The sequence below is a fragment of the Scyliorhinus torazame genome, chromosome 2 (assembly GCF_047496885.1).
Source record: "Scyliorhinus torazame isolate Kashiwa2021f chromosome 2, sScyTor2.1, whole genome shotgun sequence".
Classification (NCBI taxonomy): domain Eukaryota; kingdom Metazoa; phylum Chordata; class Chondrichthyes; order Carcharhiniformes; family Scyliorhinidae; genus Scyliorhinus; species Scyliorhinus torazame.
In genome coordinates this window covers 258263651-258285689 of record NC_092708.1, presented here as the reverse complement: position 1 = coordinate 258285689, position 22039 = coordinate 258263651, and the positions used below count along the sequence as shown (strand labels likewise).

General features: G+C 51.4%; 1 protein-coding gene across 3 annotated transcripts in view; it reads left to right on the top strand.

Annotated features, from left to right (window-relative positions):
- plekhh1 (pleckstrin homology domain containing, family H (with MyTH4 domain) member 1) overlaps nt 1–22039 on the top strand; it is a 285350-nt gene that overhangs the window by 110447 nt on the left and 152864 nt on the right. For all 3 annotated transcript variants that reach the window (XR_011937303.1, XM_072486189.1, XM_072486190.1), the window contains 3 exons: nt 5403–5465; nt 18469–18618; nt 20574–20657. Coding sequence is in view for 2 of the 3 variants with exons in the window: in XM_072486189.1 (XP_072342290.1) it covers nt 5403–5465; nt 18469–18618; nt 20574–20657 (297 nt within the window). In the remaining variant the exon portion in view is untranslated. The remainder of the gene's footprint in view (nt 1–5402; nt 5466–18468; nt 18619–20573; nt 20658–22039) is intronic.

Genomic DNA, 22039 nt, shown 5'->3' with positions numbered 1-22039 from the left:
CGAACCCAAACTATCCTTGCACGTCCCACAGATACTCCCACTCCACCTGATCGAGAGCCTTCTCTGCATCCACTGCCACCTCCACATTCTGTCTCGCCGGGGGGAATCATTGTCACGTTTAATAGGCTCCAAACATTTGCCGACAATTGCCTCACCTTTACAAACCCCGTCTAGTCTTCCCCATCACCCCCGGCACACAGTCCTCAATACACGAGGCCAGGATCTTTGCCAGCAACTTAGTGTCCACATTTAATAATGATACCAGGAGGTATGACCCACACTGCTTCGGATCGTTATCTTTCTTCAATATTAGGGATATGGACGCCTGCGACAATGGAGGGGAAATCTTCCCCTATCATTCGCCCCATTATCTGCCCTCACCAGCAGCGGCCCCAGGACCCCCCCCCCCCCTCAAAATGTCTTAGAAAATTCCACAGGGAATCCATCCATGCCCGGCGCCTACCCTGCCTGCATTGTTCCCATACCCTCCATCACCTCCACCAGCCCGGGACCCTCCACCAGGTCCTCCTCCACCTTGGGGAACTCCAACCCATCCAGGAACCGCCGCATTCCCTCCCCCTCTGACCGAGGGCTCCGATTCATATCGCCTCCTCGAATACCTCATTCATCCCCATTTGGTCCAGTACCACTCTGCCCCTCCTGTTCTTCACCCTTCCCATCTCCTTCGCCGCCTCCTGCTTCCCAGGTTGGTGGGCCAGCATCCAGCTAGCTTCTCCCCGTACTTGTACACTGCACCTCTGGCCCTCCGCAACTGCCCCACTGCCTTCCCTGTGGACACCAGCCTAAACTCCATCTGCCGCTTCCGCCTCTCCTTCAGTAACCCTGCCTCCGGGGCCTCCGAATACCTCCTATCCACCCGCAGCTTCTCATCTACCAGCCTTGCCATATCTGCCTGTTCCTCCTTCTCCTTATGTGCCCGGATTGAGATGAACTCCCTCCTGATCACTGCCTTAAGTGTCTCCCATAGCGTGGCAGCCGAGACCTCCCCTGTATCATTCAGTTCCACATACCCCCGGGTGGCGGCCCTCACCTGCTTGCACAGCTCCTCATCCGCCAACAATCCCACACCCAACCTCCACTGTGGGCGCTGTGCCCCCCCCTCCCAGGTCTACTTGTAAATCCACCCTGTGCGGCGCGTTGTTCGAAACCACGATCGCTGGGTACCTAGAGTCGATGACCCATGCCAGCATCGTCTTGTCCACCACGAAAAAGTCAATCTGAGAGTACATCCTGTGCACATGGGAGAAATATGAGAACTCCTTCACTCTCGGCCTCCCAAACCTCCATGGATCCAACACCCCCATGCGCTCCATGAATCCCTTCAGCTCCTTCGCCACCACCGACACCCTCCCCAACCTCGGGCTCGACCGGTCCAACCCTGGTTCAATGACCGTGTTAAAGACCCCCCCCCGCTATGATCAACCGGTGAGAGTCCAGGTACAGGATCTTCCCCACCACATGTCTCATAAACGCCACATCGTCCCAGTTTGGGGAATAAACATTAACCAAAACCATTGGTATCCTCTCCAGCTTCCCACTCACCATCACGGACCTCCCCCACCCCCCCCCAAATCTGCCAGAATGTTCCCAACCTCGAATGCCACCCACTGCTTACCAGCAACACTACCTCCCTCGTCTTCATGTCCAACCCTCGAGTGAAAGACCTGCCCTACTCACCCTTCCTTTCGCCTTATCTGATCCCCGATCTTGTTAAAAAGCCACGTTCGCCTTCAAGCTCCTCAAGTGCTCTAGCACACCCGGCCGTTTACCTGGCCCATTCAGGCCTCTCACATTCCATGTGACCAGCCTGGTCGGAGGGCACCCTTCCCCCATCCCCTGCCGAGCAATCATATCCTTTCTTGGACCAGGCCTCGGCCTATGTCATGCAACCCTCCAGGCCCACCCTTGGATGCCCACTGTCATCACGGCATTTCTTGCTGCGCCACAGCAACCACACCTTTGTCAGCAGCCCCCCTCCCCTAAACAAAACAACAACATCATCCCGCTCTTCTGCGCTAACCACCTGGCCACCCTGCCACTGTGCTCTCGTTAGATAGCCCATCCAGCTAGCCTGGCACCCCCCACCCGAGGCTATTAAGCCTCCTACCCCCCCATTGATTGCCCGCCCCCCCCCGCCCGCATACCTCCATGGAACAAACAACAAAGAAACAAGGAAAATGGTTCACTCACCCTCGACGCTCCCAAGCATCCCGCCACCCAACCCAACAAAACATTTCAGACGTGAAAAGTTCTCCAACAACCATCAAACAAAAAGACAGAAAAAGCAAACATCTCCTCACCGCTCCTCCAAAGTTCAGTGTCCTCCTCCTCTTGCCAGTCCATTGTCTCGTAACAATTCCATCGCATCCTCTGGTGTTCCGAAATAGTGTTCTCGGCTGTTCAAAGTCACCCAGAGGCGAACCGGGTACAACATCGCAAACTTCACCCCCTTTTTAAAGAGGGCAGCCATCACCCGATTGAACCTGGCCCTCCTCTTTGCCAGGTCCGCGCCTAGGTCCTGGTACACCCGAAGCTCACTCCCCTCACAGATGCATCTTCGCGTCTGCCTCGCCTATCTAAAAATATTTGCCTTGTCCAGGAGCCAGTGAAGATGCACCACCATCACCCTCGGTGGCTCATTCGCCTGCCGCTTCCTCATCAGCGCCCTGTGCATTCGGTCAATCTCCAAAGGCTGGTTAAAGGCCCTCTCCCCCATCAGCTTCTCCAGCATCTAAGTACACACATGCCCGTGTCCGCTCCCTCGATGCTGTTTCCAGGTCCTCTACCTTCTCCTTTAACTGCATCTGAGTCTCCCGCATCACACCTATTTCGGCCGCCAACGAGGCAGCTGCTCCTCGTGTTCCCCCATCATCTCCTCCACCTTCCAAGTAGCCAGGTCCTGGGACTCCAGCTTCTGCTCCACCCGGTCAATTCTCGCTTTTAGAGGTTCCACCGCCTTGGCGAGGTCCTCCTGGGCTTCCCTCCTCTGCAGGCTGAACTTCTCGTTCAAGACATTCACCAGTTGCTCTGTCGATCACTGAATGGGCAGAACAGGCCCTACACCCTCCGCCCCCTCCGCCATCATGACCTGTGGCGCACAAAGATTCTCTTGCTCCAACTGCTCCCTTCTTATAGCTCGATTGTCTGCACTGAGGAGCTCCGTTTGCTGTTTCCAAATGGCGTCCCAATCTCCGAGGCCCCCACCCGCTCCCCCCTAGCTGCAACACGCTATTGGAGTGTCGACCCCTGCACCCCCACCAACACAGGGCACTCCCCGTCCAATTGCCAGCGCACAGAAAATGCCAGCTTGGCATCTTGGCAGTGCCAACATGGCACGCTGGCAGTGCCCATGCCTGCTGGCAGTGCCACCTGGTCACCCTGGCAGTGCCAAGATGTCAACCAGGTGGCACTACCAGGGTGCCCAGGTAGCACCAACTATGCCAGGGTACCACCTTGCCTAGGGGGCATGCACCTGGGGGCCTCCAAACCCCTGGGAGACCCCTACAAGTGCCATTCCGTCAGGTCCCCGTTTGTGGAGACCAGTACTGAACGGCACTCGCCTAAGGTCTCCAAGGTGAAGGAGATAGATCCCACGACTCGCGTACTTCGGGAATCTGCATATTGAAGTGAGACTAGATGGCTTGCTTTAATATGTAGATTTGCTAAATAATGATCCCGCCCGCAAAGTCTTGTGAGATCGTGTTAGATCTCGCGAGGGCATTGCGAGCCGGGTAGATCCCAGGAACGAGATCTCCCGGTTTCTATTGGCCACGCTGTGCCAAGGCGAGCTGCGTTTCAGGCGGAGGGTGGCCATAAAATCGTGCCCCAGATCTCTGGACTGATGCTTGAACTCGGTTTCCAGTTCTGAGGCGAGAGTGCTGCCAAATGAGTCACAGCGGAAACATGTGGAAGCAGTGAGAGAGTGGCTGGTGACAAACAAAAGTACAGAAAATAAACAATATAGCACAGAAAATGGCCATTTGGCCCATTATATGTATCATATTGTGGCATTTTTAAAGTACAGGCTTGCAGACCACAAAGGTACAAAACAAACAAGAATTCTATTGGAAAGGTGTTTTTTCACAGGTTGCTAGAACAGACTGACTGTTAGCCCGCCCAAACTGCCGACGTGGTCATGTGATCAAACTCTTAAAGTGACTTTGTTCTAACTAGGAACAAACATGAATACACAACACATATAAGTAAAACAAAACAAGTATTTGCAAGCTGCCTCATTACATGTAGTTGAAATCTCACTGCAATTCTATACAAATGATAGCAGCAGTCTCAGACATTTTGCATAGTGTGGGACTGATTTTGCCAGGAGCCTTGAAGCACCAAATATTTTCTGTGAATCATGAGAATAGTGTGTCTCAGGGAAACTCTCAGATTTCTGCCTGATGGTATGTGGCTTTAACTTAGAAAACACACTTTACTTCAAACGGTTTAGCAAGGGTGAGGAGTGGATGTAGGTGGAATTTCACACACTACAGCTGTCATGACAATACGAAATGATGACTTGAGTGAGATCTACCTCTAATTTCACCTAATAACCAAACCTAATATAGAGGAGCTGTTTTAAAAAATAATAATAAAAGAAACTGACCAATAATGGCTGTCACGAGTCACCTGATGTCTGATATTGTAAGTTTGCCACTTTTCTGGAAAGTCCTTATATGGATTGTCCTGCAGACCTGGCTTGACATGGAGTTTCACACCTGGTGGGCGTGAAAGTCATTTCAAAAAGGGACTCGTGAAAGGAAGACATTAGAAATACAAAGTCCGGACTTTAACCGACTGTGATTCTCTCAATGCTTTGGGTACTGTTAACCAATAGGCACAGTCCATGGAATGGGAGGCCTAAACCTTCCTTATCAGGCCCACCCCCTTAGTCTTTCTGACCTCGCAAAGGAAAGTTTAAAAGATGCCATTCCTACTTGGGCTTCCCGACAGGTCCCAACTCTCCTCCGCTCAGTTGAACAATGGTTTTCTTACTCATGTCTGAATTAAAATCACAATAATGTCATCAGAACTCGCCTTACGTTTAAAGGAGGACCCCACTGGCTTTAGGTGGGCAACATGGCTGCCTGTCCAAAAACCTGGATAAAAATCATTAATGGGGGCCTGGACCTGGCAACTCAAGAGCAGGTAAATTTGAATTGCACTCTCACCAGTTTCCGAAAAGCAGGTAGAGTTAAATTCATTCTCAATGTGTTAGAGTGAGGTACAGGATTGCTATTTAAAGTAAAAGCTCTGTTAAAGACCTTTTAACAGTGGCTTCTCATCCTATAGGTAAGCTTCACTGATTTTGGAAGCAATGTGTTGAGTAAAGGCTCTTCCCATGGATGTTGCTTAATTCTTCTCTTCTGTTCTCCTTACAGATGCAGGAGTTGGAACAAAGAGTGACTGAGGCAGACCAGCGGGCAGAGAATGCAGAGAAACAGGTATCCTGTGTGCAACAGAGTGAGACAAAGGACATGGCTGTCTGTTGTATGAAGTGCCCCTTCTTAGTATGTTTAGTGACACGAGCATAAATTCTCAGTAACAAATAGGATTACCTTAGTGGTGACTTTGAGATTAATCGTTCACTCATGGAGACGCTGTGAACAAACCTGAGAGAAATCAGAGTGGTGATTTCTTTTTAAAATTGCATTTCCTTTGAACACTTTTGCATATTAGTGCTGAAAATATTGTTCACCGAACAAGACCGACTGATGATCGAAAAGCATCAACAAGAGTCAATTTGCTTTCCGAATGATATAGAATCCGTACAGTGTAGGAGGAGGACGTTCAGCCCATTGAGTCAACACTGATCGTCTGAAAGAGCACCCAATCTAGGCCCACTCCCTTGCCCTATCCCTGTAACCCCACATAACCTGCACATCTTTGGACATTAAGGGGCAATTTAGCATGGCCAAAATCCACCTAACCTGCACATCTTTGGACTGTGGGAGGAAATCAGAGCACCCGGAGCAAACCCATGCAGACACTGGGAGGACATGCAGGTCCCCCAAGGCTGGAATTGAACTCGGATCCCTAGTGCTGTGAGGCAGCTGTGCTAACCACTGTGCCACCATGCCACCCAATTGGTGTGAGAAGATGTTACACCCTGAGGACAGGCATGTTCGGCAAACAATGGTGCGAGGCCTCCAAATACATCCATGGAGAGTGAGCTGTCCGAGTTGGGGAGTGAGAAACTTGGTGGAAGCAAGAGTGGGAGAGAGGGAACAAACTGGCATTCTGTCTGTTTTACCTGTGGCCCTGGCATTCATGGTTCTACACATTTGAGCATGCGCAGTTATCTTGGGCGTGATCTACTGGCCAGGTCGCGGTTGAACAGGTGTGCGGCGTGGCTGGTAGATGCCAGGTGAAGCCTCCTGCAAGTTTCTTGGCAGCCAGTACGCTCCCGCGAGGTGTCGGGATCAGGATCCCACCCATAATGGACATGACCAAGCCGTGCGTGCTTAAATCATTTTTAAACTGTCTTCAGCGAGCTCATTCGGGATCTACCAGCCTCCCCAGGGAGTCGGCAGCCAGGCGCCATTCAGTATTGATCCACACGAACATGGGCCAGGTGGAACGACACCCGGGGAGTCTACCAGACCATCGGACGCCCCCTGGGTGGTCAGTGCCCCCTGGCCCTCCTCCTGGAACATGGACACCTTGGCATTGCCAGGCTGGCAAACCCTTTAGCAGTGTCAAGGTGCCTGGGTGGCACTGCAAAGCCAGCAGGAGCACTGCCAATGTGGTAGTGCAGGATGCCAGAGGTGCCCAGGTAGCACTGCCAAAGGTCAGGCCCTGAGGGGGGGTCATGCCCATGAAAGGAGAGGGGTGGGGGGCCTGCAGGGTAGGTAAATAGGGACCTCTGGGAGGTAGGGGAGGGGGGGGGGCTGAAGGGTGGAGGTCCTGAAAGGGGGAGCCTGTAAGGGGTGTGGGGGTCATGAAGAGGGGCCCTCAGGGACCCCATAGCGCGGTGTCCTCACTTGGTAATGCCCGTGTGTGTGGACGGTGACATTGCCTAGGGGTGGAGGGTGGGGGAGAACCTCAAGCTCATTTGGAGATCGGGGCACCCTTTCAAAATGGCACCCCGATCCCTGAAGAGCCGGTCTGGCCAGCGGTTCAGCTCCCCAGTGATGGAAATAATTCTAAATGTGGGCTAGCCTGGAGAGAAATTCCCCAGGGCCCGGAGAAGTGACTATGTGTGGTTAGATAGCGGTGGACAACCCGCTGACAGAGCCAGGGAGAAACTCCCAGCCTAACCCGCCTGAAATGACCCTTAGAAACGTTTCCGTTAGATCACGTCCCTTGTTACGAATCATTTCCTTGGGTGATCACTTTTGGTGGGTGGGCGAACTCGTCAAAATCCTGCCGCCTCCCCTCATGGAATCGTAGAATTGTACAATACAGATGGGAGGCCATTCAGCCCATCATGCCAGTGCCAGCCTTTTAAATGAGTTCTCCAGTTCCTCCACCCCATCCCTGCATTTTTACCATCCAATTTTCTTTTTCAACTGAGTTTAAAAAATATATATATATCCATCACAAGTGCTTTTTGTTTTTGTCATTTCGGTGTACATTCGGGTAAGATTTAGAGTTTGATACTATGGTTATCCCCTTCCCATCCAGCTTCTTCCAAATCCAGGCCCTGAGGCAATGGCTGACACCTCAACCATTGTTTAAGTCCAGGTCAGCCAAGCTAGCACAGATCAGTGACTGACTCTGGGACCCTCCTGGCCTCAATGCCATCGGCTGTGCACTGGGGCATTGTATCCCGTGTATTAAGCCATCGAGGGTTGGGGACCTTTTTACAGCTCTGGTTATGCTGGACCTAATGTATTCCATCCAGTTCTGGTCACCACTCTTTGGAAGGGTGTGAGGGCCCTTGAGAGTGTGCAGAGGGGATCTACCAGCATGGCTTCAGGAATGAGAGATTTTAGCGACAACGTTAGGCTGGAGAAGCTGGGAGGTGTTTTCTTGGGACTGAGGGAAGATTGACAAATGGCAGGTTTGGATCAGGTGGACAAAGAAAAGCTGTTCCCTTTAGCTGATTGTACAAGCATTAGGGGACACAGATTAAAGGTTTTGGACAACACAGGGAGTGGTGATGACCTGGAACTTGCTAGCTTCCAGGACAGTGGAAGTAGGGATAATCAATTATTTCAAAAGATGATAGGGCACTTGAAGGAAACAAACCAGCAGCACAACGGAGATCGAATGGGGGAAATGGGACAGACTGGATTGCTCTACAGGGAGCTGGCATGAACTTGATGGATCGAATGGTCTCTGTCATGATATGCACATAATGAGATCCAGACAGGCAGTGACAGACACCCAGTACAGCCAATCAACACACAGGACAGAACACAACCAATCACCAGGCAGAACACTAGAGGGGGGTTTCCCACTACAAAACACACGAGGCATCAGCACTCTGCCTCTTTCCACTGGTGACAATCACTAGTGACAGTCAGGGTGTATATATCAGTTAGCACCTTCGACATGTGGCTGAGAGCTAGTCTGATCTAGTTAGTTATAGTTAGCACATTTAGATTAGTAGACTGTCAACCCACAGCAAGCTGTGTGCACTGCTCAGCAAGTTCAATAAAACGTATTGAACCAACGTCTAAGTTTGGTGTCTACTTTACAGTACAACTGCATCCAGTTGCAGTCCGTGTTACCCCAGGGTGAATAACACAACAGTCTCCTCCTCTGCCTTAAATGGCCTGTTTGGAAGGAGGTTGCTCATACCCTGACTCGCACCAGGTCCTGTTTACCCATCACCCCTGTGCTCGATGGCTATGCAGGCACCCACTCCAGCAACATCTCAATTTTTAAAAATGCTCCTCCTCATGTTCAACTCCCTCCCTCCCCTTCCAATGGCACCTCCTCCGGCCCGACAACAAATTTCCGGTATCGATGTTTGTCCTGTGAAAGGTCATGGGACGTTTTGTTATGTTGAAGGCGGGGGCAAGATCAAACCAAGTTAATGATGTTAGTGTTGTTGATGGTGTTGTCAGTGTTGATGTTGCTGGTGTGAAGTGGAGTGTGTTTGAAGGTCAGGGCTTGTACAGATTCTGCAGAGCCTCGCGTGGTTACCTAGGTGAGTGGGCCTAGTGCTGGGTTTTTGCTCAGAAGGTTCCCACAGCTCCCCTGGCAACTGATGAATGATTAAGCCCCTCCCCACCACCCCCTCCCCCCACATCCCCAGCTTCACAGCTCATTTGCTCACATCAATGTGTGCGCCTGGGAAAACCCCTGGAGTCAGGAGAGAAATGGAGACAGAGGCAGAATGAGGTATTTTATTGCTTTTAATGAGCAGGCACTGCCCTTCCCCCGCCCTCCACTCTCAACCCTTCCCCATCCATTCTCCAGCAGGAGATTTTACATCTTTGTTACCAATGCACTCAACAATTCCTAAGCGATTGTCGCCTGCCGCTCGCCTTGCAACCTCTGCTGACGTGAACTTTTTTTATAGAATAAATTTAGAGTACCCAATTAATTTTTCCAATTAAGGGGCAATTAAGCATGGCCAATCCACCTAACCAGCACACCTTTGGGTTGTGGGGGCAAAACCTACGCAAACACAAGGAGAATGTGCAAACTCCACACGGATAGTGACTCAGAGCCGGGATCGAACCTGGGCTCTCGGCACCGTGAGGCAACAGGGCTAAGCCACTGCACCACTGTGCTGCCCCTGCTAACGTGAACTTGCGATTCACTGCTGCCCACATCGTAACTCACAGCAAATCCCATTCACTCCTCACCTGATCGCTTGCTGACCTACATTGATTTCGGATCCAGCAACTGCTGAACTTCAATTTTCTCATCGACAAGTTCAAACCCCTCCCTTGGCCTTGTTGTCTCTGTTACTATGCAGGTCGGGAATATACAGTGAATGGTAGAACCCTCGAGTATTGAAAGTCAGAGAGATCTAGGTGTACAGGTCCACAGGTCACTGAAAGGGGCAACACAGGTGGAGAAGTCCTCAAGAAGGCATACGGCATGCTTGCCTTCATTGGCCGGGGCATTGAGTATAAGAATTGGCAAGTCATGTTGCAGCTGTATAGAACCTTAGTTAGTCCACACTTGGAGTACAGTGCTCAATTCTGGTCGCCATGCTACCAGAAGGATGTGGAGGCTTTAGAGAGGGTGCAGAAGAGATTTACCAGGATGTTGCCTGGTATGGAGGGCATTAGCTATGAGGAGCGGTTGAATAAACTCGGTTTGTTCTCACTGGAACGATGGAGGTTGAGGGGCGACCTGATAGAGGTCTACAAAATTATGAGGGGCATAGACAGAGTGGATAGTCAGAGGCTTTTCCCCAGGATAGAGGGGTCAATTACTAGGGGGCATAGGTTTAGAGTAGATGTACGAGGCAAGTCTTTTACACAGAGGGTAGTGGGTGCCTGGAACCCGCTGCCGGAGGAGGTGGTGGAAGCAGGGACGATAGTGACATTTAAGGGGCATCTTGACAAATACATGAATAGGATGGGAGTAGAGGGATACGGACCCAGGAAGTGTAGAAGATTGTAGTTTAGTCGGGCAGCATGGTTGGCACGGGCTTGGAGGGCCGAAGGGCCTGTTCCTGTGCTGTACTTTTCTTTGTTCTTTGTTCTTTGTACTTCCTCCAGCTCCACAATCTTCTGGGATGATCTGTGCTCCTCCGATTCTTATTGCTTCTGCATTGCGCTTCACCCCACCAATGCTGGTGTCTTCACCCGTGTAGGTCCTAAGCTCAGGAATTCCGATCCTCGACCTCTGCCCCTCTACTTTTCTCTCCACCCTGACCAGGTTTTTGGCTCACCTCTCCCCATACCTCCTGATGTGGCTCAGTGTCACATTGTAAGGCTGTCAGAAATAGGAGCAGGAGTAGGCCATTCAATCCCTCCAGTCTAATCCATCATTCCGTAAGATCATGGTTGAACTCCACCAACTCCCCCCCCCCCCCCCCCCCCCCCCCCCCCCGACCACCTTCCACATCTCCCTTGATTCCCTTGGTGCTCAAAAATCTATTAATCTCAGCCCTAAATGTCGAATTCATTGCTCATTGGGTGGAGAATTACAAAGGTTCACCACCCTTTAAAGAAATTCCTCCTGATCTGAGTCCAAAATGGCCGACCTAATTTGAGACTGCGACGCCTGGTTCTAGACTCTCCAACATGGGGACAACCTGTCTGTATCTATTCTGTCAAGCCCACTGAGAATTCTACACTTTTCAGTTGGATCAGCTCTTATCTTCTATCCTGCAAATTTAGGTCCAATCTGATCTATCTCGCATAGGACAATACTCTCATCCCAGGTATTTGTCCAGTGAATCTTTGTTGCACACTTTCTGTACCAAGAATATCCTTCCTTGGTAAGGAGGCCAAAATTGTTCATCTCTGATGATTGCTCTGTGAAGTGCCTGGGATGTTTTATCTGCATTAAAGGTATTATAAACATTCAAGTTGTCATTGTTAAACGGTCGACATTTATTGCCCATCTCTCATTGCCCTTGAGAAGGTGGCGGTGAGCTGCCTTCTTGAGCCGCTGCAGTTCATGTGGTGTAGGTGCACCCACAGTGCTGTTGGGGATGGTGTTTCAGGTTTTTGACTCGGCAACAGTGCAGGAAAGGCGATGGGTGGGATTCTCTGTTGCTCGACGCCGATATCGTAATCGGCGATCGGGCGGATAATCGACTCTGATGCCCAAATCGGGGCCAGCGGCAGTTTGAAATCGATCAGCCATGCTCCGCCCCCTCGGAAATGACGTAATCGTGTTGCGTGGCCCGTGCCGTTGCAAGGGTGTTGCCGCGTCATCGGCAGGCCCTCCAACGATGTCCCGCCCCTGATGGGCCGAGTTCCCGACAGCGCGGGACACGTGTGGTCTCAGAGGTCGGGAACCCGGCCTGGCGGCTATAGATTGTGTCCAGCGCCGCCACACTCGGCCGGGATCCGTGCCGCTGCCTGGGGGACTTCCGGGATGGCTGGTGGGGGTGGGCTGTGCGGTCGCGGATGGCGGGTTTGGTCCGTGCATGGCCAGCGCCATGTTGTATGGCGTGACCGCTGCAGATTGTCGCCTTGCGTATGCGCAGCCACGGACCCGGCCATTCTCAGGCCGTTTTCGGCGCGGGAGCCAGGAGTTTCACCCGGCACCAGTGCTAGCCCCTCACAGGTCCCGGGACCAGTGAGGGGTCAGCGCTGATTATTTCATCGTAAACCTCCCGCGAATGCTCAGTTCGAGCCGGCGCTTAGCCACTGAAACGGAGAATCCAGCCCCATAAGTCTGAAGAGAAAGATAAATATTTATTATTCAACACTCAAATATGTATGTAACCACACCCACTCACGCATCCATACAGACACATACACAGTCAAGAAAAGATTGTGAGATTACAAATGGTAGCATGCACTTTGGTCATGAGAGTTTGAAAGTTCTTTGGTCACATTTGCTTTCCCCGGAATAAAGTCTTTGAAAAGATGTAGACATCTGGGGCGAAATTCTCCGGAAACGGCGCGATGTCCGCCAACTGGCGCCCAAAACGGCGCAAATCAGACGGGCATTGCGCCGCCCCAAAGGTGCGGCATCCTCCGCATCTTTGGGGGCCGAGCCCCAACCTTGAGGGGCTAGGTCGGCACCGGACGAATTTCCACCCCGCCAGCTGGCGGAAAAGGCCTTTGGTGCCCCGCCAGCTGGCGCGGAAATGACATCTCCGGGCGGCGTATGCGCGGGAGCGTCAGCGGCCGCTGACGGCATTCCTGCGCATGCGCAGTGGAGGGAGTCTCTTCTGCCTCCGCCCTGGTGGAGACCGTGGCGGAGGCGGAAGGGAAAGAGTGCCCCCACGGCACAGGCCCGCCCACGGATCCGTGGGCCCCAATCGCGGGCCAGGCCACCGTGGGGGCACCCCCCGGGACCAGATCGCCCCGCGCCCCCCCCAGGACCCCGGAGCCCGCCCGCGCTGCCTTGTCCCGCCGGTAAGGTAGGTTGTTTAATATACGCCGGCGGGACAGGCATTTTAGCGGCGGGACTTCGGCCCATCTGGGCCGGAGAATCGAGCGGGGGGGGGGCCCGCCAACCGGCGTGCCGCGATTCCCGCCCCCGCCGAATATCCGGTGCCGGAGACTTTGGCAACCGGCGGGGGCGGGATTCACGCCAGCCCCCGGCGATTCTCCGACCCGGCGGGGGGTCGGAGAATCTCGCCCCTGATTTTACTGATCCGTTGAAATCTTGAGGTTTCAGAAAATTGATTCACCATGGATGCTTGTCTAATTTGTCTTGTTCCCTCCAGCTTAGGTTATTACAAAGCCCTATAATGAAAGCCCTGGCTCATTTCCTCAAATGGAGGAGTGAAGGCCAACCCAATGTCTTTGTCTCCTGATGGTTCTTAGGCAGGGTTTGGTTTCTTCGCTGTCTTTGTGTTTCTTCTCTTTCTGTTTCAAAAATGTGCTTTATTAAACGTCCTTATCAGAAGGTTTCTGCCGTAAAACCACAGGATCCCTGCAGTGCAGAAGGAGGCCATTTGGCCCATCGAGTCCACACTGGCCCTCTGAAAGAGCACTCTCCTTGGCATACTCCCTACGCCCAACTCCTGTAACCCCACCTAACCGTTGGACACAAAAGGGTAATTTAGCGTGGCCAATCCACCTAACCTGCAGATCTTTGGACACCCAGAGGAAACCCATGCAGACACGGGGAGAACGTACAAACTCCACACAGCCACCCAAGATCGGAATTGAACCTGGGTCCCTGGTGCTGTGAGGCAGCAGTTCTGTGCCACCGTGACAGCAACCCCCCCACCCACCCCCCCGAAATTGGACCCATGTCTCCTCCCTGTTGCAAAATCTCCAGGAAGATGTTGAGTCAGAGTTGAAACCCTTAATTCAAACTCAGCTCACAATTTAAAGTAACTTCTCCCTGCAATCTGGATTCTGATTCCCAGTGAAGTCAATAGCAGCTAGACTGAGGGAAAGTTGTCTGTAGGTAATTTGGACATTCTGAATTCTCCCTCTGTGTCCTCGAACAGGCGCCGGGATGTGGCGACTCGGGACTTTTCACAGTAGCTTCATTACAGTGTTAATTTAAGCCGACTTGTGACAATAAAAATTATTATTATACAGATTGGGATTTTCAGACTTCCAATCCGGCTTCTCCATGTTCACATTTGACTAAGTCACCATTAAATAGCGATGGTCCAGTATGTTTCCTCACAGTTCATTCTCCAGTCATCAGAAAAGTCTCGGCTTTAGACCAGCAGCGTGACAGTTAAAACCATGCAGCAATCGAGGCTTCACCCCAAGGCTTCCAGGTGAAACTTCAAAGGATTTAGGCCCGTCATTAGCCATATGGACAGATTGTCAAAAGAATTCAGACGATTAGCCCTCTCTTGTGTTGTCAAGGTTGGCACTTTACTCAATTACCAGGAAGCAGAGGCCCATTATTAAGACTGAGTGCATGTCAAGGCGGAAGGTTATGAGTGGGGTGTTGGGAGGGTTAGCTTTCCCACACTCTGTGCCTGAGTGTCAATAACTGTCTCCTTTGTGAGCATTCGGTCACAGAGTTGTGTTGTGTCAACACCAGTGAGGGCCTCCGAAGTTTGATCTGTTACCGTCTGCAAAACAGATTTAGCCTCCACTGTTTTTTTTGTGTGTGTGGGAGCTATAGGGGTACTTTGGACTGTGACCTTGTGTGGAGAATGGATGGCTTCAAGTTACAGCCCAACGCAAGCTTTGTTTAGCCGACTTTAAGAGCAGACATTAAACAAAGTCTTGGGTGGTCATTTCCTCAGCTTCTTCCTTCTGTCCAATCCTTTACCCGTAACACTATAATCATCGGGAAGGAATGAAAGGCTGGGCTCTTTTGTCTAAAAAAAGAAAAGGCTGAGTGGCGACCTAATAAAAGTCTTTACAATTATGGAGGGATTTGATGAGGGGAGATGTGGAGAAAAATGTTTTTACATGCGTTTGTCCAAAATTACAGGCCTTAAATGTAAGATATCCACTAGCAACTCCCATAAACTACACATGAGAAACACCTTTATCCAAACAGTAGCTAGAATATGGAATAGTTGAGGTAAATAGCATTGTTTGTTTCAAGAGGAATCCAGGTACATTCAAGAGGGAACCTAATAGAAGGATATGCTGATGGGGTTAGATGTACTAAAGGGAGGAAGCTCTTGGGAAGAATATTCATCAGCATACACCCGTGAACGGCCTGCATCTGTGCTGTCAATTCTATGTAACATCAGCTCTCTGTTTATGTCTCCAACAGAACTGAGAGAAGGTTGACCCCTCCCCCCAGCTGCTGGTACAGAATTCTGCACCAATTCATTTTTCCAATTAAGGGGCAATTTAGCGTGGCCAATCCACCTACCTTGCACATCTTTGGGTTGTAGGGGAGATACCCATGCAAACACGGGGAGAATGTGCAAACTCCACGCGGACAGTGACCCAGAGCCTGGATCGAACCTGGGACCTCGGCTCCGTGAGGCAGCAATGCTAACCACTGCGTCACCGTGCTCCCCTTTAAGATATGCTTATCAATGGAACATCGGAATGTGGAAATGAATCGCCCCATTAGACACGAAGGATAAATCGCAGGGAGCTCACCAGAATAAACTTTCGCTGGAGGGGTAGAACTGAGGGGGCGCTGCCCTGTCAGAGGTGTAAAACTGAGGGGGCGCTGCCCTGTCAGAGGTGTAGAACTGAGGGAGTGCTGCTCTGTCAGAGGTGTAGAACTGAGGGAGTGCTGGCCTGTCTGAAGTGTAGAACTGAGGGAGTGCTGCCCTGTCAGAGGTGTAGAATTGAGGGAGTGCTGCCCTGTCAGAGGTGTAGAACTGAGGGAGTGCTGCCCTGTCAGAGGTGTAGAACTGAGGGAGTGCTGCTCTGTCGGAGGTGTAGAATTGAGGGAGTGCTGCCCTGTCAGAGGTGTAGAACTGAGGGAGTGCTGCCCTGTCAGAGGTGTAGAATTGAGGGAGTGCTGCCCTGTCAGAGGTGTAGAACTGAGGGAGTGCTGCCCTGTCAGAGGTGTAGAATTGAGGGAGTGCTGGCCTGTCTGAAGTGTAGAACTGAGGGAGTGCTGCCCTGTCAGAGGTGTAGAATTGAGGGAGTGCTGGCCTGTCTGAAGTGTAGTAATGAGGGAGTGCTGCCCTTTCGGAGATGTGAAACTGAGGGAGTGTTGGCCTATTGGAGGTGTAGAATTGAGGGAGTGCCGCCCTGTCGGAGGTGTCAAACTGAGGATGTGCTGCCCTGTCGGAGGTTTCGAACTGAGGGAGTGCTGCCCCGTCAGAGGTGTAGAACCGAGGGAGTGTTGCCCTGTCAGAGGTGTAGAACCGAGGGAGTGTTGCCCTGTCGGAGATGTAGAACCGAGGGAGTGTTGCCCTGTCAGAGGTGTAGAACCGAGGGAGTGTTGCCCCGTCAGAGGTGTAGAACCGAGGGAGTGTTGCCCTGTCAGAGGTGTAGAACCGAGGGAGTGTTGCCCCGTCAGAGGTGTAGAACCGAGGGAGTGCTGCCCTGTCGGAGGTGTAGAACCGAGGGAGTGTTGCCCTGTCGGAGGTGTGGAATTGAGGGAGTGCTGCCCTGTCGGAGGTGTGGAACTGAGGGAGTGCTGCCCTGTCGTAGGTGTGGAATTGAGGGAGTGCTGCCCTGTCGGAGGTGTGGAACTGAGGGAGTGCTGCCCTTTCGGAGGTGGAACTGAGGGAGTGCTGCTCTGTCGTGGTGTCGAACCGAGGGAGTGCTGCCCTGTCGGAGGTGTAGAACCGAGGGAGTGTTGCCCTGTCGGAGATGTAGAACCGAGGGAGTGCTGCCCTGTCGGAGATGTAGAACCGAGGGAGTGTTGCCCTGTCGGAGGTGTGGAACTGAGGGAGTGCTGCCCTGTCGGAGGTGTGGAATTGAGGGAGTGCTGCCCTGTCGGAGGTGTCGAACTGAGGGAGTGTTGCCCCTTCGGAGGTGGAACTGAGGGAGTGCTGCTCTGTCGTGGTGTCGAACCGAGGGAGTGCTGCCCTGTCGGAGGTGTAGAACCGAGGGAGTGTTGCCCTGTCGGAGATGTAGAACCGAGGAAGTGCTGCCCTGTCGGAGGTGTAGAACTGAGGGAGTGCTGCCCTGTCGGAGATGTAGAACCGAGGGAGTGTTGCCCTGTCGGAGGTGTGGAACTGAGGGAGTGCTGCCCTGTCGTAGGTGTGGAATTGAGGGAGTGCTGCCCTGTCGGAGGTGTGGAACTGAGGGAGTGCTGCCCTGTCGTAGGTGTGGAATTGAGGGAGTGCTGCCCTTTCGGAGGTGGAACTGAGGGAGTGCTGCTCTGTCGTGGTGTCGAACCGAGGGAGTGCTGCCCTGTCGGAGGTGTAGAACTGAGGGAGTGTTGCCCTTTCGGAGGTGGAACTGAGGGAGTGCTGCTCTGTCGTGGTGTCGAACCGAGGGAGTGCTGCCCTGTCGGAGGTGTAGAACCGAGGGAGTGTTGCCCTGTCAGAGGTGTGGAACTGAGGGAGTGCTGCCCTGTCGGAGGTGTTGAACTGAAGGAGTGCTACTCTGTCGGAGGTGTCGAACTGAGGGAGTGTTGCCCTTTCGGAGGTGGAACTGAGGGAGTGCTGCCCTGTCGTAGGTGTGGAATTGAGGGAGTGCTGCCCTGTCGGAGGTGTCGAACTGAGGGAGTGCTGCCCTGTCGGAGGTGTCGAACTGAGGGAGTGCTGCCCTGTCGGAGGTGTAGAACCGAGGGAGTGTTGCCCTGTCGGAGGTGTGGAACTGAGGGAGTGCTGCCCTGTCGTAGGTGTGGAATTGAGGGAGTGCTGCCCTGTCGGAGGTGTCGAACTGAGGGAGTGCTGCCCTGTCGGAGGTGTCGAACTGAGGGAGTGCTGCCCTGTCGGAGGTGTTGAACTGAGGGAGTGCTACTCTGTCGGAGGTGTCGAACTGAGGGAGTGCTGCCCTGTCGGAGGTGTCGAACTGATGGAGTGCTGCCCTGTCAGAGGTGTCGAACTGAGGGAGTGCTGCCCTCTTGAGGTGCCATCCCAGAAATATTAGCTGGCCATTATACCATTGCAGTTTGTGTGAATCTTCCTATGTTGTAATTGGCTTGCACACTCCTACTTCACAACAGTGACTGAACGTCAAAATATAAGTACTACCATTGAGCCAAGCCTGGCACCTTATAGGCAAGGGAAGGAATTGGCCAAGCCAGTGAGTGCCAGCTCAGCCACTCCGCCACTCAGCCACATGGCACTGGGAGAAGGTGACTCAGGTCCACCAAGGCGAGAGAAGCCACCAGTGAGAATAAATTAAATTGAGTATGCATTCTTTCCTCCCCATCACTGTATACAAGGGTTCTAATGACTTAATCATAAGTGGCCCGAAGGTCACAGCATATCCTTGTCATCCCTAGCTTCAGCTAGCAGTGTCCATTCATTCATTCTATTAGCAACAACAGTGCCTTTCCTGTAAAATGTTTCTACTCAACAATTGTTTTCCTTTTAACCCTCTTCAGGTGCAGGCAATGAGGGAGAAATTGAAAGTGGCGAATGTCCAGACCTGCGAATCAGAGAACAGTTTATTCAAGAGGTACCAAGAAGTAACCAATACATTGCAAGAAAAGGACGATGTGATTCAGAGGCTGGAACAACAATTGGACAAACAGGTACCTCAACAAAACAGTTTGTGTTTGGAACCGAGTATCACAATTGCAATCATAAATCTTCAGGTTATTCGAAAACCAGGCAAGACAGTGAAAAATATTTTAATTTTTGCTTTTCTTCCCTTACATTGATGATAGAGGGCAAGTCTCGAGGGAATCACTGAAACCCTATGTGGTTATAACCCAATATAGTTTTCAATACGTTCTCAGGATATGGGTGTCACTGTAAGGTTGGCTTTTGTCGCCCACCCCTAATTGCCCTTGAGAAGGCATGATGGACCTTCTTTGTGAAATGTTGCAGTCCATGTGGTGAAGGTACACCCACAGTGCTGTTAGGGGATAGTTCCAGGATCTTAACCCAGCGATGGTGAAGGAATGGCAGTATGGTTCCAAGAAAGGATGGTGCATAACTTGGAGTGGAACTTGCGGGTGGTGGTGTTCCCATGCACCTGCTTCCCTTGTCCTTCGAGGTGGTGGAGGTCATTCAATGGTATTACCATCGTTGAGTCTCTCACGATCAATATCCTGGGGGTTACAATTGACCAGAAACTGAACTGGGCTAGCCATATAAATACTGCAGCTGTAAGAGCTGGTTAGAGACTAGGAATCCTGCGGCGAGTAACTCACCTCCTGACTCCCCAAATCCTGTTGCCACCTATAAGGTACAAGTCAGAAGTGTAATGGAATACTCTCCACTTGCCTGGATGAGTGCAGCTTCAATAACACTCAAGAAGCTCAACACCATCCAGGACAAAGCAACCAGGTTGATTGGCATCCCATGCAAAAACATTCACTTCCTCTACCACCGACGAACAGTGGCAGCCGTGTGTACTATCTACAAGATGTCCTGTAGGAACCCACCTAGGCTCCTTTGACAGCACCTTCCAAACCCATGACCACTACCATCTAGAAGGACAAGGACAGCAGATACTTGGGAACACCACCACCTGGAAATTCCCCTCCAAGCCAGTCACCATCCTGACTTGGAAATATATTGCTGTTCCTTCACTGTCACTGGGTCAAAATCCTGGAACTCCCTCTCTAATAGCGTAGTGGATGTACCTACACCACACGGACTGCAATGGTTCACGAAGGCAGCTTATCACCACGGTCTCGAGGGCAACTCGGGATGGACAACAAATGCTGGCCCAGTGAAGCACACATCCCGCAACATGAATTTAAAAATAAAATCATGGGTTTGAGAGGTGTGGAAGGGATTATATATCTGTATATAAAAGGAAGATCCCAGATTTGATTACCAGTGATGCTGACCTCAACAGGTGGCTGTAATTAACTCATGGTGTGTATCCAGTCATTACATTTTAGTCTGAAAACAAAATGGAGGCAAAAGCATGGACAGGAACTGGCCCTCAGATTATTTACATATACAATGGACATAAGGATTAAAGTGTTTGATGTGAGGTAGCCATTACAACGTAGCAGGAAATTTGTGCACAACAAGCACCCTGAACCCTGTAATAGTAACCAAATAATCTGATTTTGTGATGTTGGTTGAGGGAATAAATATTGAGCAAAACACTGGGGAGAAGTCACCTGCTGTTCTTCAGAGTAATCCATGAGACGACTGAGAGGGCAGCATAGGCTCACCCAAACTGCAGCATCTCCGGCAGTGCAGCACTCCCCCAGTAATGCAGCAAAGTGCCAACCTCTTCTACGGGGTTTTGCGTGCCCTCTGCTGCTGGGGAACATGCCACGGTGGGGGGTTGGGGGGGGGGGGGGGGGGGGAATCCGGCCATTGTGTGGAATGGCTGTTTATTATTTTACCTTGAGAGGCCTAGAACCTGTGTATTTGTATCCAACCTTGCAAAGTCCTCGTTCCATCTCACCTTCTTTATGTTTTGTCCTGCATTACTGGTTTATGTTAATTTTTAAATTTGGAACTTTATTCCTGCACAAGATTTGAAAATGATTTTAATTACCTTAATTACATTTCTCAGAACCAGTTAAGAACCCAGGAAGCAAAGGTGATTGAGGAGAAGGCAGCCAGAATCAAAGAGTGGGTGACATTCAAGTTAAGAGAAGTAAGTCCTGAGTTTTAGTTTGTGGTTTAACCTTGAGGCGGCTTTGCAACGTCGGCCGGAATTCTTCCATCCTGCCCATGGCGGGTTTGATGGCAGGCGGGCACAGTGAATCTGGTGGGAGCTGAAAAGTCGGAAACCCGGCAACATAAAATCCCGTTGCAATTCCCCCGATGGCAGGCCAGTGGCACAAACGCCATTTGCCTTCATTTGCATTTTATGGATGCTCATTAAAACAGCTTCCCACTGGCATCCTGTCAGGTCTTTCAATCTTGCATCACGCCAGCAGGAATTTACATTGGCGTCAAGCCCAATTGCTAATGAGCGGTGTGCCATAGTTCACCACAGACTTCAGGGTGAGTGCAACATATAAGAATTATAGAATGATATAATTTACAGTGCAGAAGGAGGCCATTCGGCCCATCGAGTCTGCACCAGCTCTTGGAAAGAGCACCCTACCCAAGCCCACACCCCCACCCTATCCCCATAACCCAGTAACCCCACCCAACACTAAAGGCAATTTTGGACTAAGGGCAATTTAGCATGGCCAATCCACCTAACCTGCACATCTTTGGACTGTGGGAGGAAACCGGAGCACCAGGAGGAAACCCACGCACACACGGGGAGAACGTTCAGACTCCGCACGGCCAGTGACCCAAGCCGGGAATCGAACCTGGGACCCTGGAGCTGTGAATCAATTGTGCTAACCACTATGCTACCGTGCATAGTGCATTTAAATCCATATGAAATACAGATCAGTTCCAATTTTTCCTTCTTTCAAGAATCCTCCCTTTCCTCCCATACCCACGATTTGGGACCACAGTGTGTGCTCCTTATGAACAAACCTGGCCGGCGAGGAACAATTCGATGAGAGTGACCAGTCTTTTTTCCCTGTTGATAAGACTTGGCACAGATACCTGAGAACACCGCCAGATTTGGAAATATATCGGCATTCCTTCACCTTCGCTGGGTCAAAGTCCTGAACTCCCTTCCGAACAGCGCAGTGGGTGTACCTGCACCAGATGGACTGCAGTGGTTCAAGAAGGCCACTCCGCACCACCTTTTCGAGGACAATTAGGGCCAGGCTGTGGTATATTACATGCTGGCGTAGACTCCGGAGCCCTTGAATGAATGGGGGAAAAACAGAGAGGAGAATTGAAAGAAAATAACAAATTCAGTGCATGGAGAGAAGAGTCATTTTCACTTTCCCTGCTCCTCACCAAAAGGCTTTATCCTATTGGTAGGAAGGGAATGTTGCATTCATCTGATCTAGACTCACATGTCTCTCCGCGCAAAAGTCTCGCTAGCGACTAGAGGGAGGAACCCTGTCATGTTCTCCCCATCTTCCCTCCGCCACCTCGGATAGTTATGGCATGCTGAAAGTG